This window comes from Pollachius pollachius (assembly GCF_949987615.1).
Source record: "Pollachius pollachius genome assembly, chromosome: 6".
Lineage (NCBI taxonomy): Eukaryota > Metazoa > Chordata > Actinopteri > Gadiformes > Gadidae > Pollachius > Pollachius pollachius.
The window spans coordinates 21,416,394-21,434,734 of NC_136939.1; the positions used below are offsets into that span (position 1 = coordinate 21,416,394).

General features: G+C 42.7%; 1 protein-coding gene across 1 annotated transcript in view; it reads right to left on the bottom strand.

Moving 5' to 3' along the window:
* Positions 1 to 285: 285 nt before the first annotated feature.
* stk32a (serine/threonine kinase 32A) overlaps positions 286 to 18,341 on the bottom strand; it is a gene marked incomplete at both ends in the record, with an annotated part of 81,336 nt that continues 63,280 nt past the window's right edge. Inside the window, 2 exons of the mRNA XM_079738381.1 lie at positions 286 to 400; positions 6,578 to 6,642. Of these exons, the coding sequence (XP_079594507.1) occupies positions 286 to 400; positions 6,578 to 6,642 (180 nt within the window). The remainder of the gene's footprint in view (positions 401 to 6,577; positions 6,643 to 18,341) is intronic.

The following is an 18,341-nucleotide window of genomic DNA, read 5'->3' on the forward strand; positions in this document are numbered from 1 at the left end:
TGGAGTGTTTTGTATTGCGTGTGCTTGTGCATGCGAGTATGTATATATATATAAGTTCACAGTGTCTTGCTGTATTTAATGGCATGTGGGTGTCTGTGTGTGTGTGTGTGTGTGTGTGTGTGTGTGTGTGTGTGTGTGTGTGTGTGTGTGAGAGAGAGAGAGTTAGGGTTGGAGTGGAACATTGAACGAGGCGTAAAAGTGCTGATCTACAAAGCTGTGTTGATTGCAGTGCAGGTGAGCTTTGAGGCGTGGGTGGCGGGGGTTCTTGAGGGTCCTTGAGGCGATCTATCCTGATGTGTAGGCGGCGGGCTCCACGTTGTTGTTCTGCCCGTCTTCTATGGCCTTGTTCCTCTCTGCCGTGGACAGGACAGAGGACTCGGAGTCTGCCACTCTCTTTGACCTGGAAAAGTAGAAGTAGAAGTAATTCAGCAAAGAAACAACTACACAAAGTCGTGTCTGCTTGTTAAAGATCCCATATCATACTTTTTATGGTTAATAATTGCATTTGGGGATTCAACTAGAATAGGGTTACATGTCTGTAGGTAATAAATTGCCTTTATTATGCTCATACTGTTCATTTCTAAACAGCCAATTTCAGCGTCTTTCGGAAACGGTTGGATTTGTATCATGTGGCTTTAAGGCCCCCCTTCTCGAGTAGCCCGGTCTGCTGTGATTGTTCAGCAAGCCCTCTCTGTTGCGATTGGTAGAACGCTTTACGCTTGCTTCGGCAAATTCACTCCCCCAAGAAGTTGTAAACATTGCGGGTAGCCCGGTGGCGGGACTTCTGCCCTTAACCCCCACCCACTGCTGTCTGACGTCACACTGTTACGGAAGTAAAATTTGAGGGGCATTGAGGGGCGTTCTCGGTGGGGACGAATACTCCTCCTGGCTCAGACTTAGATTTTTCTAGCTAAGCAAACTTAAAACAGGTATACATACGTCATGTAACAGTCTAAAGCAAAGGGAAAAGTATGATATCACCCCTTTAAGTTGCTTTTCAAAAGAAAATGAAGAAATTTATAGAAATCAAGACTGCTATCAATCAGTGACAGAATAATGTGATTGGATGGAGAGAACAAACAAAAACGACCTTCAACAGCTGAGCTAACTTGACGCTTTATTAAGACAGTTCTGTTTTCATAGGATTTTCACTTGCTAGCTGCTCCAGGCTCAGGGGTTTACTGCAGTGTCTCACAATTGCTACCATAGAGGTTCTAATAAGGTTATTTCTGCATATTTTACAAAGAACTTAATCAGCTCTCAATGAGTGTGTCAAAGCAGTGAGCACATTAAGTGTGAGCATATTAAAACATTGGTTATTCGTCTTCCAGGGTACTGCAGTTGTGTCTACTACTGGCTGGTGGTGTCAACAGCAGCAGGCTCCTAACAATATGACCCAGTAAACTCAAAAGCAGCAACCTCTTAGCTATATGACCAAGCAGGCTCAAATGCAGCAGCCCCCAAGCTTCAGCGTCCAGCAAGCTCAAAAGCAGCAGGTTCCAATCTAAGGTGGCCAGCAGGCTCAAAAGCAGCAGGCTCCAAGCTACAGCTCCCAGCAGGCTCAAAAGCAGCAGGCTCCAAGCTACAGCTCCCCAAGCTATATGACCGAGCAGGCTCAAAAGCAGCAGCCTTCAAGATGCGGTGGCCAGCAGGCTCAAAAGCAGCAGGCTCCAAGCTATGTGACCCAGCAGGCTCAAAAGCAGCAGGCTCCAAGCTATGTGACCCAGCAGGCTCAAAAGCAGCAGGCTCCAAGCTATATGACCCAGCACGCTCAAAAGCAGCAGGCTCTAAGCTACATGACCCAGCAGGCTCAAAAGAAGCAGGCTCTAAGCTAGATGACCCAGCAGGCTCCAAAGCAGCAGACTCCAAGCTATATGTCCCAGCAGGCTCAAAAGCAGCAGGCTCCAAGCTACAGTGGCCAGCAGCTGCAGGCTCCAAGCTACGGTGGCCAGCAGGCTCAAAAGAAGCAGGCTCAAAAGCAGCAGGCATCAAGCTATTGGCACCAACAGCAGGCATGAAGTTACCGGAAGCAGACTCAAAGGCAGCAGGCATCAAGCTACAGGCCCCAGCAGGCATCAAGGTACAGGCAGCAGCTCCAGCAGCAGCAGGCTTCACGCTATGGCGGCCAGCAGCAGCAGGCTTCACGCGACGGCGGCTATCAGCAGCAGGCAGCAAGCTACCAGCCACAGCAGCAGGCTCCAAGCTATGGCAGCCAGCCTCGAAGGTAGCATGCTTCTAGCTACAAGCCCCAGAAGCAGCAGGCATCAAGCTACCGGCCCCAGCCTCAGAAGCAGCAAGCATCAAACTACTGGAAGCAGCCTCCTAGCTACTGGCCCAAACAGCATATATAATTAGTAGTAGTATAGAAGTATTCTTAATTGGAACTGCTGTAATTCCTTTTAAGTATGACAGTGTCAATGACTAGGGAAATGTGTTCTGAAGTTCATTAAATGACCACATTATCATTTCTAACAGGAGTTCCTGCAATGAAATGGTTAAACAATGCACGTACATCAAAGAAAATAAAATTGGAAATTTGAAATGGTTTTATTTCATTGGCCACTCTGCATGCCAGTAGCGGTCATCAAATTGGGGGACCTTCACTGACTCTATAGGTTTGCAACTATTGTAAATTTACTATGGGCACAGCTGTGACGTGCCATAGCCCCATGTGCAGCAGAATGTCATGGCTTTAATACAATAGTGCTATAGTGTTAACCATTAGAGGAATTTAGCAATTTAGTATGTCGTCCAGAAATATAGTAACCTTTCTAACTTTCTAGGGCTCTTTATAACAATATGTACTGTAAATGATGAAGGATGAGCATAGCAGGGACCGCCATCTTAAAGGGGACATATTATGAAAACAACACTTTTCTTGGGATTTGGGGTGTTGTTTTGGGTCTCTGGTGCTCCCACACGCATACAAACTTTGAAAAAAGTCTGTACAGGATTTTTTGAGTGAGATATGAATTTCTGAAAGTACCCCACCTACAGTTACCAAACGAGCGAGTCAGTTTCGGCGCCCCCTCCTATGTAGGAAGGGGGCACTGTTGAATATTACCTCCCACTTCCCCACTCCCCCCACCGAGCGGCCGGACTGCCGCCGAAGCTTCGGCGGCAGTCCGACCGCTCCGGCGCGGGGAGCTCGTTGGCAGTCCAGCAGCTCAGCTCCCGGAGTACAATCCCTTTCTTCTCCATGTCGCGTTTCATGGACTTCAGAGAGTCAAGCACAAAGTTCCTTTCCCCCAATTCTTCTCAACCATGGCCGAGATATCCCCCACCAAGAGTCTTTACTTGTTGTGGAAGTACCAGAGACGTCAGACGCAGTCTTTATGATTCATAATATCATCCGAGGCGCACATTTGGCCGTGATATTAGATATAATATTACATAAATACCCATATATAATGTTATTATTATTATTATATTATATTAAATAGATATAGAGCTCCAGGGGTCCGCAAACAGCAACAATCCCTTCTCCTCCATGTTGTGGTTCAGTCGGACAGCTCATTGGTCAATGGGCAGCAGCTCATTTCCATTAAAGCTACAGACACCAGAAACAGCGCTTTCTGAAGGGACAGAGGGAAATAGCGGTAGGCAAGATTTTTTTTCCTAAAAGCTATTTCCAGCAAACAGCTTCAGAAACATGTTATCTGGAACTTAAATACTATGTTTACTTGTTGGGAAAACTCCATAATATTTCTCCTTTAAGTTTTCATACATTGTTCATTTATAAATAACTGAATAGACCTATGGTGGTCTCTAAATTGATTTAGTTTGAGCTAGATTATATCTACAAAGCAGGAATGACTACCTTGATATTGTTGCAGATTCAAAAGTTAATGCATCCCTCCTAGAACCAAGCGTGACCTTCTGGGTGTGCATTGCGATCGCTAGAGTGCCTATCTTGCCGTTAATATCCACAACATACAAACGGGTATATTTCAACAAGAGCGGTGGTCAAAAAGTCCAATTTTTCCATGAGCATAATGGCAAAGATGGGAAGGAGAACTCGTAAGGGCATGGGACCAAACACTGGCGGTGCTAAGGGAACCAAACTGCAATTAACAACAGGCTAAGTAATTATGGAACAGTGGTCGTTATAGACATGGGTCTGCCATGCTAAAACCATGTTCTGAAGATGGAAAGCTGGTATATGTCCCCACCGTGCCATCTTACTGTTTTATGCAGTCTATATAAATATGATGTATAAGATATATATGACTTCATTAACAAGGTTGAAATTGAAATAAAAGGAATGTAGGCTTTTAGTCACAGAAGGGGAAACAAAATGGATGATATATTGAGTGATTGTTCACTCACCCTATCCGTCCACTTATATGTATCCACATGAACCCTAATTTGTATGATTGTATGAAAGTAAATGTAACATTGATTCAAAAAAGGCATATGTTAGGCCTACAAAACTACTACTGTATACTTAATCATTAAGATAAAAAATGATTTAAAAACATCTGTCTGTGAAGGTCTCCTATATATAATATTATATAATATCATTTTTTCTTCAAAGACAGACTTCTTTTTAAAGGGTGATTTGCTTGTTATGATCTCATTGGAAATCTTTGCAGATAATAGCTAAAGAATGACTGTGATGATTGTGCTTTGAAGTTGTATTGCTGATGCTTTATGTTAGAGCACGACCGAATGGTGCTTCCCTTTTAATGTCCCTGCCGCAAGGAATTGGGGGACGGCATTATCTCCTTTATTCCTTGTTTTGTTTTATTATTTGTTCCTTAGAATTAAGAGAATTCAAACAGCTTTTATTACGGCTGCCGCTCAAATACTTCTGGATCATTTCACTCAGTTAGGAACCTTCCTAAGCAAAAAAGACCATTCGACAACAGCTGAAGACTATTCGCCTTGAACCCGAGGTTGCAATGGAATGTAAACATAACCATGACACTGTTACAGGTTAAATTCCCCTTCATATGTAGGGGGATTGGAATGGCTAGTTAGGCACTTCTGAAATCAATTTGCACATTTTGCATTTGCACCAGATGGTTTGTTACAAAGAACCATCTGGGAAGTCTTTATTGGAAAATTTTAAGAAATAAAAGGGGAGGCCCTTTCGCAAAATACCTTGCAGGTGGATAAACCATCTGTCCATCACCAAGCATCAAGTGTGGTGTGCGTCACTGTGGTTCGGCCACAAGGGTATAACTTGAAGGCTTGCAAGATGGCTTCACACATGATCGTGATCTCGTGAATCCAGCGGCCTTGCTTGATTAGGTCAACGGAGCAACAAGATATAAAATGAAAATATCCCTTTATATTTCAGCTATTTGCTGCTACTGTGTAAATAAAGCATGACCTCCTTTCCGGAGCAGTTTTCCCTAGCCTCGAGGCTACAAGGCACACTGAGCAGCCTGCCCCAGTGGTGATCCTCCCAAACAGCTCACAGCTTGCTTTGAATTGGCGTCTTTTTAATAAAGCCGGCTGCTCCTTAGCATCCAAGATACACATTTATCTCATTAAAACGTAATGGGACAACAGTGCTAAATAAATGAGCTGGGACGTAGCTGGGGTATGAAGAGGACGTTGGTAGCTATCATGGGAGCGACAGCAGTGCTTTCATGAATAGGTATAAGAATGGCCTTTTTGAACTAAATAGTTCTAGATTTATAATCCCATTAATAGAGTGCCTTCTTATCCAGTGTCCCAAAATGACCACGATGGCACAATCAAAAGACGATTACCTTTGCTTAGCGTCCATCTTCCAGGCATCCCTTTTGATTCTCATTTCCCTCCATACTGTCTACGCTCAGCTGCCCCAATGGTGTTCGCCTCACATTTTCAGCCAAGCGGCATATGTCCCATGTAATTATGAGAACACATTTGGTTGAAAGGGCACCTATATTACCACCACTCACAGCTGTGAGTGTGATCTGCCATTACAAGCTGTTTCAAAATCTTCCCTGCTCTGTAACTTAGTCTCATCACAAGTGGGCATGTCCACCTAGATCTATGACGAATAGATCAGTCTACCAGCCTACCAAGTGGGCCGTAGCAACTCAAACTTCTGAGAGAAGGCCTAACTACAGTTAGGGCTCAGTTATGGTTCCACGTTGACGCAACGCAAGGGGGTTTAAAAACCTATGACGTCCTTGCGGACCCTCCTTGCATTCCACCGCAAGCACCTGACGTGCGTCTCCCATCGTGTATTGTAACCCTGCGTCACACTGCAGTACTACAGCTCCAATCATCCCAAACCAGATTCATTACAACTCAACTCAACGTTCAGAATAACACCAACAGTGATTTTAATTAAGAATCAATAATATTATTATTTTGGCTGTCATTCCATCTTCGTGGCGAGATAATAATGAAACACTCATCCTTGTTTCTATGTTGACATATGCATCTAGAGAGTAGTTTTCACAGATTAAGTGTTGAAAATACAATGACTTCACTGGATATATAGGCGGTGCTAAGACTTTAGACCGATTTTAGCTCTCCACCTTACGACGACCCACAAACAAGGACAGGTCTCAGTGAAAAAACGGTGAGTGGGTGGACACGACCGGGCAGGAGGAGAGGAGGTGGTTCTTACTTTTCTCTGTTGAAGACGATGAAGTCTCTCTGGACGTTATCCAGACGCAGCTGCAGCTGGCCATTCTGGGAAGACAAATTGGAATTATTAAAACATACTCACCTATTAATATATTCAAATTAAGGGAATTAATCCTTCCTGAACTCCCCGCCGGGAACAACTAAAGTACCATCTTATCTTGAGGTTTGCGGGTGGCGGATTTGTGTGTGATTTTGGGGGGGAGGGTTAGCTCGATAGCGCTGCATGTGAGCATGCACGCTTTAGCCTCGTTAATGATGTGCGAAGGGAAGCGTACATAGGTGTCAGACAGCCGCGTTAACAGGGCCTCGTTGTGCCAGAGTGACAGATGTTCCCTCACCAGGAGACCACACCTTCATCATCATCTTCATCACCATCATCATCATCATCATCATCATCACCATCAACACAACACTATGTGATCTTTAGGGACTGTGTATGTGTGTGTGTGAATGTGAGAGAGACACACACACTCGAGACGACAGAGAGACACGAGACGACAGAGCGAGAGAGAGAGAGAGAGAGAGAGAGAGAGAGAGACACAAGACGAGAGAGAGACACGAGACGAGAGAGAGACACGAGACGACAGAGCGAGAGAGATAACATGGTCCCCTATTTAGAACAACAAAAGAGCAGTTAAAGAGAGAGAAGGGGAGGACAGAGAGAAACATGACCAGAGGAGAAGTTGAAGGAGAAGGGAGATCGAAGGGCAAAGGGAGTTAAACACTGAAGCCTTAAGTTCTCTTCTGATACACTCAGACCTGAATGCTACATTTCTGTGTGTCTGCGTGTGCGTCGCTGAAAACCCGACTCTGGTCCGTGTTTTTACTTCTTTCATATTTTTCCTGTCCTGTCATTAATCCACTGTAACCCAGTTGAAATTCGGGTTCTGGTTATTTAAAATAACAAACAATATTATATAAGAGTTTATTATTTTTCATAATGTTTTGTTGACATTTGTGTAATGGTTAAAAACTTTGTTAATGTTATTTGATGTATTGTAAATGTTGTAGATATCCTTTGCTTAATTGAACTGTTATATGGCCATCCAACCAGAAGGGGGCGCAATGAGGTGTTTGCGGGTGAATGTGGAGAAGGCGGGAAAGGGGAGGAAAGGGAAGACGAGCTGGATGTAGGAAAAAAAAAAGACGTTGGTGAGACGGAGCACCTGCTTGGGACGGAGTACAATCTTGTTGAAGGCTGATGACATATCAGCAACCCATAAGATTCAAGATTGTGTCTGGTAAATGAAAGTAAAGTTCAACACGAACTTGAAAACTTGAAAGCTCCACCGGACCGGTTCACATACGACTCGGTCAGTTAATTGACAGAAGTAGCTGAACTGTGGCCTGCTAACTAACGCAGCTAGCGACGCTATTGCCACGGGGTTTCCGAGGGACCGCCGCACGAGATAGCGGGCGTGACCACGCGGGTGGGCTGACAGGGCTCGGGCGAAGGAAATCACTCGACAAGCAGTGAGGAGCGCCTGTGTCCTTTCCACGGACTTCCTCAGGACTTCCACGGACTTCCTCAGGACTTCCACGGACTTTCCCAGCACCCTCACGGACTTCCACGGACCTTCAAGGACGCCCACCATGTTTTACCTGGACGTGTGAGTAGCCGACCGAGTTCTCTTGGCTCGGAGGAGCAAGAGGACTATTCATCAACAGGCCTGCAACGGGGTTTTCTTTTGTAAATGATTGTTTTATTTTGTTTCTTTTATGTGCCGGCTTAGTTAGTAATGTTAATTACTTGTAGCCTGTATGGTAATAAGATGTGCGATATGGGATGTGTGACATGCACTTATATTGTTCTCAAATAAGTAAACGTTTTAACTACTACCCTTTTGTTGGTTGGCGTACTAAATACGTGTAGTGTGGATATTGTGTGTGTTTAGTGGTTAATATTTAATAAGGGTGCTGGTGTTATATGCTTCGCATAATATAGGAAATCAAAACTAATAATTTAAGATTGATAGAAGAACCTAGGGCCCTGCCCTCTTTATTATAGGGGTAAAAGGGCTACACTACCATAAACACACTTCCTTTCTCTAGAACAGTGATTCTTAAACTAGGGGTCGCGACCCCAAATGGGGTCCCCAAAAGCTTCCGTGGGGTCGCCAATTATTTTATGTATTCAGTCTGAAATTATTATTATGCCAGGTGAAACAAAGGAAAATAATATTGGGGAAAAAGATCTGACTTTTTCTTATTTACACGCAGTTAAGAGAAGAGAGAAAATATGTTTTTGTCTTTCAACAAGATCTGGTTCAGCCTATGGGCTACTCAGCTGATAGAAACAATGTAACTATCTGCTTCCACTGTATGCAAACTCAACTTGTTCCCGCTATTTTAAGTAAAACAAAATAAAAAGACATAGGCAGCCTACTAGCCAAAATGGAGAGGTGGCTGCTTAAAAAATCGAACAAAAGCTCGGAAGTGCCAGCTACCAGTGAGTCTTCTCCTCCGCGATCCTCAGATGGGACAAGTCTACAGGCCGGTGAGAATTAAAAGGAACAAACGAGGCGTCGGCATTATCAGAAATAATTTCTGAAATATGGATTCACTTGCCAAGTAAAAGATAACCTCGACCACCCACAATGTGTGATTTGCGGCGATGTTCTGGCGAATGAGAGCTTAAAACCTGTCAAAATGAAACGACATCTCGAAACCCGCCATCCCGAGGACGCTACGATACCAATTACTTTGTTTCTGCGAAAAGAAGCTGCCCTGCAAGGGCAGAAGACCAATGTGCATGGGCAAGCTACCTTGCCCACCAAAGCCTTGGCAGCTTCCTACGAAGTGGCCCACCTTGTGGCAAAAGCACAGAAGCCACACACAATTGCCGAAAGCCTCATCCTCCCTGCAGCAATTGCGATGACCACCGTAATGCATAGTGAAAAGATTGCAAGTGCGCTCAAGCAAATCCCCCTCTCCAATCATACAGTTTCCAAGCGCATTATCGAGATCGCTAATGACATGAAATGTCAGATAATCGAGAGTAAAAAACTGCAGGTTTTCTTTACAGTTAGATGAGTCTACTGACGTGACAAGTGGTGCGCAATTATTGGTGTTTGTTCGCTACAGTTATGAAGGCAAACTTCACGAGGACATGCTGTTCTGCTCTCCGATGGAAGGAAGGTGTACCGGCAGTGACATTTTTAATTGTCTCAATGGTTGGATGGAAGACGCAGGGCTGCAATGGGCCAACTGCCTAAGCATATACACAGATGGTGCGGCAGCTATGTTGGGGAAAAATAAAGGGCTGAAAGCAAAGGTCCTCTTTGTTGCACCATATGCCAAGTTCACCCATTGCATTATCCACAGAGAGGCCCTGGCATCCAAGACACTTGAGCCCCAGCTTAACAATGTTCTCCAGACAGCAATTAAAATGGTGAATTTCATCAAATCTCGCCCACTCAATACTAGACTCTTAACCCTTCTCTGTCAGGAAATGGGGTCTACACACAAATCCCTTCTTTTCCATTCTGAAGTTAGGTGGCTTTCACAGGGCAAGGTCCTTACACGCCTGTTTGAGTTGCGAAGCGAGGTGCGCACCTTCCTCTCAAACGCAAACTCCGCTTTTGTGCACCATCTCACTGACTCGGAATTGATAGCGCGCCTTGCTTATTTGCCATGCATATTCGACAAATTAAATATGCTCAACCTGTCACTACAAGGCCTCAACACTAACATCCTGACCTCTCAGACAAAGTGAATGCTTTCACAAAAAAACCGCAGCGTTGGGCAGTCCGTGCGGAAAGTGAGGATTTTGAGATGTTTTCGGAGCTGCACGAATCTTTTGAGGAGGATGACGTGAATGTCAATTCATTGAAGGCCTCCATCAACGTTCATCTCAAAAGCCTCCTCGAAAAATTCCATCAATATTTTTCGACGGAAATGTGGAGAATTATGATTGGATACGACAACCATTCACCAGCTGCTCTTCAAACGAACTGTCATCTGAGTTGAGACATCGTTTGCCTCAAAATCACTGAATGAATTCTGGCTGTCTGTTGCCCAGGAATACCCCGGATTGCCCAAGGCTGCCATCGACATTCTAACACCTTTCGGGTCGACCTTTCTGTGCGAGAAGACATTTTCGTCCCTCGCATATATAAAAAATAAATGCAGATGTCGGCTCAGCACCATGGAGGAAAATCTCTGTGTCGCCGTATGCAGCATTCCTCCTAGAATTAACTTGCTATGTTCACAGAAGCAGACCACTTCCCATTGAAATTGTTAAAGATAGTAAACCAGAAAAGCGAAATAAAAAAATGCCGCTTTTGTAATCGCCATAAATATAATTCATGTAACGTTGTAGGCCTAATGCTGTGTGTGCGTGTGCGTGTGTGTGTGTGCTGGCGTTCTGATCTAATAGCGGCAGCCTACACTTGTTTAATCGTGATTGTTTGGTTTTCTCGGTTCATGTCATATGGAATATATAAAACTAATTACTTTGCTTACTATTTTTTGCTTCATTTAGTTGTTAACGTTTGAGGGGGTATTTTGAGTAAGGACTTAGAATGGGTTTGGGGAAAGTGGGGTCGTCAGACAAAAAGTTTAAGAACCACTGCTCTAGAATCCATACTTTTTTTGCTTCTTGCCAAAGGGGATTGACACTTTCGATTATTACTTAGTTTCCTCTTTGAGTCCCAGAAAAGGTAATAGTTCTCTCTCTCATGGAGGTCGTACCAATTTACCCCTGGGTTGGGCCAGGCTTCACGTTGCATAGTTGAATAAGACAAAGCATGTAGTATAGTCAGCACTCGAGTTGAGGGGGGATGGCATCCCCCTTTGGAATTAAAATGATCAAAATCATCCCCCTTCTGAAACAGCCATCCCCCCTTCCCATCCCCTGATATGTTATCAATTATTGTAGAAATATTACCGCTTTTTCATTATAGCGGTTTCCTTTTTCAATTCCGCGCAACGTTACTTTTCCCAGGGACAGATTTGACAGCGATACTGCGTTCTCGGGCAGTATGCCATTGCGCAAGTACGCAGGCACGCTTGCGGCGTGCCTGCGTACTTGCGCAATAGTGCCTTAACAAGCTCTCATTCCACACCGGACACTGGTAGCGCGAAGCTGTCTCTGCATCTCAGACATCGCTTCCGCAGACAACTCTGTCCCCTTTTCTCCCTTCCATTCCAACCCGTGAGCAACGCCAGTCTCCCTTCTCTGCCGAATGCATTTTTGAAAAAATAGAATAAGAATCAGTTTTTAAAATCCTTAAATGTGATGCATGCCTCCGAATCATGTGATGCGTCCGATCAGCTGCATTTTTGGGGATAAAATATATAATAATAATAATAATAATAATAATAATAATAATAATAATAATAATAATAATAATAATAATTATTATTATTATTATTATTATCACACCGTTGGTCTCCCACCATATGCACTGTCATCAGCACAAATGATCTGTCCCTACAAGTCAAAATCCACCATCCCCCCTGGCTTTTTTTTACAACTCGACCACTGAGTATAGTGAACACTTTGGACTAAAGTATATTCACACAGTCCCTACATACACATTCATGTTTTCTTTTCACAGTTTGTGTGTGTGTGAGAGAGAGAGTGTGTATGTATATTTATGGATGGTGATATATCTAGAAATGCTGATGTGTGATCAAACAATGCAGTGGATTGAGGCAGATACTAGAGACTGTCAACATAGCAGATCGTTATCCCTGTAAACAATTCCCCATTTTCCCTCTCTCCGTCGGCCTGCTCTCTTTATCTCTCTTTGTTTCTGTCTATAAGCCAAGCAATTTAAAAGGAAAAGCCGGTTTAGAAGTTAATTACCCTTCTGTGGAATTAAATGTTTCCATTTAATGAGACCCACCGAGATTGAGTAATATTTTGGACGACTGCCAGGGAAGGACATCTTTAAACCTTCTTCAACTGTCTAACTTACATCCATCTTTCACAAACCTTAGGCACGCTACACATCTGTGGCATGATGCCACAGATGAGAGTAAATATTAGTAGGGTGTGTGTGTGTGTGTTGGAGGGGGGGGGGGTGTCACTGCTTGTGTTGATGTGTTTCATTTGTCTGCATGAGTTGAAATTCCCGCATAATGACCCATCATCGGTTTGTTTATTGGGTGCTACATTATATCATCTTGGTGACTGGCGACTTGGGGAACTAACCAATGTGGGATTAAAGGGGGGGGGGGGGACGTTCACTTTAATGGAAGAAACAGCAGAAATTATGACATGATGATTATCAGAATGAAATGAACACAAAAAGGAGGGAACTGAAGACAGCAGTAAGCTGTCTCGACAGGTATGTCTGAAGCCCCTGCACAGCATCCTAAGCATCTGAAAAAGGTACATCCACAGAGCATGTGTATGCAAAGTCGGGTCATTGGTGTTTCTGGGGCCATATTCACAACTCTTTTTGGTAACCCTTCCTTTTACAGTCCCCTAATTACTAGGGGGTAAATATATGCCCATCAATTCAAGTTACGATTGTAGTTATCCAAGGTTTTTGTTGTTAACAGCCCAGGTTTAATTATACTTTCCAATAAATTACTATTTCGTTTTTAGTTATTGTTCATAGCTACACCCATTTATAAAAGGTTTATTCGATTTACCTCAGAAACTACTGAATTGTCTTTATTTAAGTTGAAAAATTACAGCAATACTTACCTGGTAACAACCTCTGCAGGAACAGTTTTCCTCTAGTGTCATGGTACATCTTTTTGAATACTGGGTACAAAGCCTTTCGTACCCAGTGTTTGTTTCCATGGTATTACCATGTTCTTACCATAACCTTTGTAATAGATAATTCCATAATTCCATAATGCAGTTAACGGGAACTTGTACCATATATGTTCTGCAACGTTACTAAGTAAAACATGACAATTTACCCACTAAGTAAGCTGAAACTGTACTGTAAAAGGAAGCCTTGTTTGTTTCCATGGTATTACCAGGCCAAATGATATGGTAATAATCATTACCATATAATTTGTAATAGATTATTCCTTTTTCCATGCAATCAACACAAACTTGTACCATATATGTTCTGCAACATCGTTCACCAGTAGTTAAGCACTTTTATTTTAGTTATAAAACCCCAAACCAATGTTGATGAAAGACATATTAAAATCAAACAAAAACAAAGGCTTATCTTTCAAACAATGCATTTCTCTGAACACTGAAAAAATCGGACAAAAAAAAGAGCCGTCCACATCAACTCAATTTAAATGTTACTGATGGTGTTTTGATAAAACACAGGACAGTGTTATGGCAAGTGACCAAAATGCAGACTGCTTCAACCTCTACAATTTGAATAAGTGGCGAATGCCATGCAGCAATCTGCCTTTGGGTGGATCTTTGTGGTCATTTGCAAACCAATGAGCCCACTCGATGAATGAGATGGATCTTTAGTGTCCAAAAAATTGGGTAAATTGTCATGTTTTACTTAGTAACATTGCAGAACATATATGGTACAATTTCCAGTTTACTGCATGGACAATGGAATTATCTATTACAAAGGTCATGGTAAGAACATGGTAATACCATGGAAACAAACGGCTTCCTACCCAGTATTCAAGAAGATGTACCATGACACTAGAGGAAAACTGTTCCTGCAGAGGTTGTTACCAGGTAAGTATTGTTTTTTAAAATAAACTTAAATAAAAACAATTCAGTAGTTTCTGAGGTAAATCGAATAAACCTTTTATAAATGGGTGTAGCTATGAACAATAACTAAAAAAGAAATAGTAATTTATTGGAAAGCACTATGTTAATTTCTAGATAGTACATAATTAAACCTGGGCTGTTACCAACATAAACCTTGGATAACTACAATTGTAACTTGAATTGATGGGTTATAGAAGAGTTGTTTCTAAGAATTGGTTGCCTACTTTCCTAGGAAGTACACAAATATATCTGAGTTATTACCATCCTAAAACAGTTACAACTACACGGTACTTAGTTGAGTTGATGGGTAATAGTGGAGGTTTTTCTTAGTACTTCAGCAGTAGTTTCTCTGAATTTATTTTCTTATTACCAGTGGTAATTACCCAATAATATACTATATTTACCCTATATTTACCAGGTAAATACCTAGTAATTAGGGGACTGTAAAAGGAAGGGTTACCCTCTTTTTATCTTACCGCTAGGAGTGCTCCTAACATGCCCTAAAAGTTTTTACGTAGGAGTTTTTCTTAAAAGTAATTCACAGAGCCTCTGAGACCTGCTCATACAAAGGATAAATCACTAAGAGAACTAAGGGTGACGCCCCCTTATGTCGATTCTCGTCCATGACTTTAGAAGTGGTCAGTGCGGTGATTGAAAGTTGAGTGCAGGCGGCATCGGGGAAACTCATCCGCAACATCCCACAAACGAGCCCACTAAACGAAAAATAAGGAAATAGCCTAGGCTACAAATTAAGTCCTATCAAATAGTTATGGACAGTGCAGTTAACAGAATACATGCATGATGACAAGTTCTTGCAGACCATGATAATGGCGTTGTATGCACGTTAATGAGAGAGAAAGCAAACACAAATACATAAATTGCAGTATATCAAGGAGGTAATCAAAAGCACCCTGCAAACTATTACTCAATGAGCATATTTCCAGCACTTAAACACTTTAAATATCAGCCCATACTGCCGTTAAAGTCCTCCTATAATGATGAATGAAAGCGAAGACAAAGACGTGAAACGCAAGTGAAAGCCCAACGGGTACTATCTAACTTATGATTAGATAGTAATTATAAGTAAAAGTTCTTATATTATTTTTTACTTGAAACTTACAGTGCTACTGTTTTTTGTTTCAAGTGATTTATGACAATATCTGAAATAATTATGATTAGAGTGATGTATTACTATTAATACATGAGACAAATTATGATGGTTTAGGTGATTTATTTATATTTATATATTAAATAATTAAGGATGATTAAAGGTACATTTGTAACATTGCCCCGTGTGTTTTAACCATCACTGATGTTTGCGATATTCCTAAATCCTAAATTGTTGCTAAATATCGAATTGTTACTTAACATTTTATCACCGAGTGATCAGGTTAATCCTGTTTGTTGGGGACGTTATTGCATCAAGCACTAATTCAACCACATGTTTGATACATCACAATTTAGCCAGTATCTCTTTATCAATTCGTAGTCCTCCATTGCCTCCAAAAAGAATGGCTCGCTGCAGCCATTTCCAGATTATTTGTGTATAGTTCTTACTGAGTTAAGAGTTCTCTCAAGGACTTTTAAGCTCTCCTAGACTTCAGTGCTACTGTGAGGCATAAAATAAAGAGTCCTAAATTTATGACTGACACGCCAATTGTTTTTAGGAGTTTCTCCTAAATTTGCCACTTATGAGTTACTTTTTGCCCTAAGATTCTTTGTGAATACGAGCCCTGGTTCTGAGGAAAAAGATTTGTTCATTTATTTCTCTAACTTTGACTTTTTTGAATGGAGGTCGACATTATGGGTCCAAGAGGCAAAAAGATTCAACATGCCAAATAAGAAATATCAACCACATTTTCGAAATGTCCGGCAATCTCAGAGGTGAGCTGAGGGTGACTGATTAATAATAGCTTTCAACTCATTCATTTACAAATCGTCCTTTGTGCTTTGGATCTAACAGTCCAAAACCAAAAGTTGAAAGTTATGGTATTGCATAATTCTACCATGAGGGTAGGTCCTACTATTAGTGTAGGTCTTACCATGGGGGTAGGTCTTACCCTGGGGGTAGGTCTAACCATGGGTGTAGGTCTTACGATGGGTTAGGTCTTACCCTGGGGGTAGGTGTTACCATTAGTGTAGGTCTTACCATGGGGGTAGGTCTTACCATAGCGGTTGGTCTTACCATTAGTGTACGTCTGACCATTGGGGTAGGTCTTACCATTAGTGTAGGTCTTACCATTAGTGTAGGTCTTACCATGGCGTGTAGGTCTTACCATGGCGTGTAGGTCTTACCATTGGGGTAGGTCTTACCATGGGGGTAGGTTTTATCATGGGGTTGGTCTTACCAAAGGGGTGATTGGTATTCGGTCTTCTTTTAGCCAAGTAGCTTAATAATACATTGCTATTGGCTTTATCTCAGGAATGATTTTTCTATCAATATAACTTCAAAGATTTCCATTGAAATTGGAAAAAGTATATCTAAATGAATATGAATAGAGACACTTATACTTAAAGATTGCCCACACATGGACTTACTGGTCACTGTTGAGAACATCACTGTATCTCCTTCTCCAACTGCCAAAAACCTTGGTGTAGTGTTGGACAATCAGTTATGCTGCACCGCAAACATCACTGCGGTGGCCCGATCCTGCAGATTTGCACTTTACAACATCCGCAGGATCCGGCCCTTCCTCACAAGGGAAGCAGCTCAGCTTCTAGTCCAATCACTGGTCATCTCCCGCCTCGACTACTGCAACTCGCTCCTGGCTGGACTCCCTGCCTCTGCGATTAAACCCTTGCAGCGCATCCAGAATGCGGCAGCGCGCCTCGTGTTCAACCTACCAAAGTTCTCACATGTAACCCCCCTCTTCCGAGACCTCCACTGGCTCCCTGTAATAGCGTGCATCAGATTCAAGATGATGGTACTGGCATACAAGGCAGTCGATGGAACTGCCCCTGCCTACCGCCAAGCATTAGTAAAGCCACACACCCCAGCTCGATCCCTCCGCTCAACTACCTCAGCTGGACGTCTGGTATCGCCATCGCTAAGAGCAAGCGGAGGTCGATCAGCGAAGTCACAACTTTTCTGTTTTGGGACCTCAGTGGTGGAACAAACTCCCTACCGATGTCAGGATCGCAGAGTCGCTCACCAGCTTCCGCAAAAGACTCAAAACTCACCTGTTCAGAGTTCACCTCGACTCTGCATAGAAACCAATGCACAGCCACCATTGAATGTTGTACGTCTTGGCACTTGCACATTGCACTTATTGAAGGTACTTAATTGTGTAGCATCTACAGTAGCTGCTATCGCTGCTTTACACGGGGAATGGGTTAGCCTAGCGATTGTAATACTTGCACTTGGTTCTATGAACATCTTTACTGTACCGACAGCGATATATTGTTTCACTTCTTATGACAAATGTACTTATTGTAACAAATGCACTTATTGTAAGTCGCTTTGGATAAAAGCGTCTGCTAAATGCCCTAAATGTAAATGTTATACTTCTATTTTAAAAATATGAAGTTATGGAAAGTTGGAAAACGTTTGTAGCGTGTGAACTACGTGGAGGTAGGCTGCATTTCACTGGTCATTACTCACTACAGCCTCTCTCTCTCGCTCTTAATTAAACCAGATCTTTTGATCCCAGGCACCACCACCTTTGCAGGTAGATCATTTAGCTGTACCTCCTGGCTGAGGCGTTAATGAGGCTTGACACTATGCATTGGCTCCAGATTCTCCGAGCTGCATCTCAACGGGCCAAGTGCCTTTAAAAGCCTCTGCTCAGAAAAGAGCAGCGGTTAGGTGCCTTCTGTCGCCCAACCAGTCAGTGTGAGTGCGGAACCCCCCACCCCACCCCCACCCCGGCTAAAGCAAGGTGGAGCTCAGGCAGTGAGCATTGGAAGCCTCATAATGCGATTTAAGAGTAATAATTTAAAGTCTGATGGCAGACCGACTGTAATCTGGCTGAACATGGCATTTGGCATTCTTTTTGCTTCGTATTTATTTCATCCAATCATGTTGCTCGAGGCTGTATGCACATAGTTGACTAACGGCGAACAAGACAAGACCTTCAGTAGAAAAACC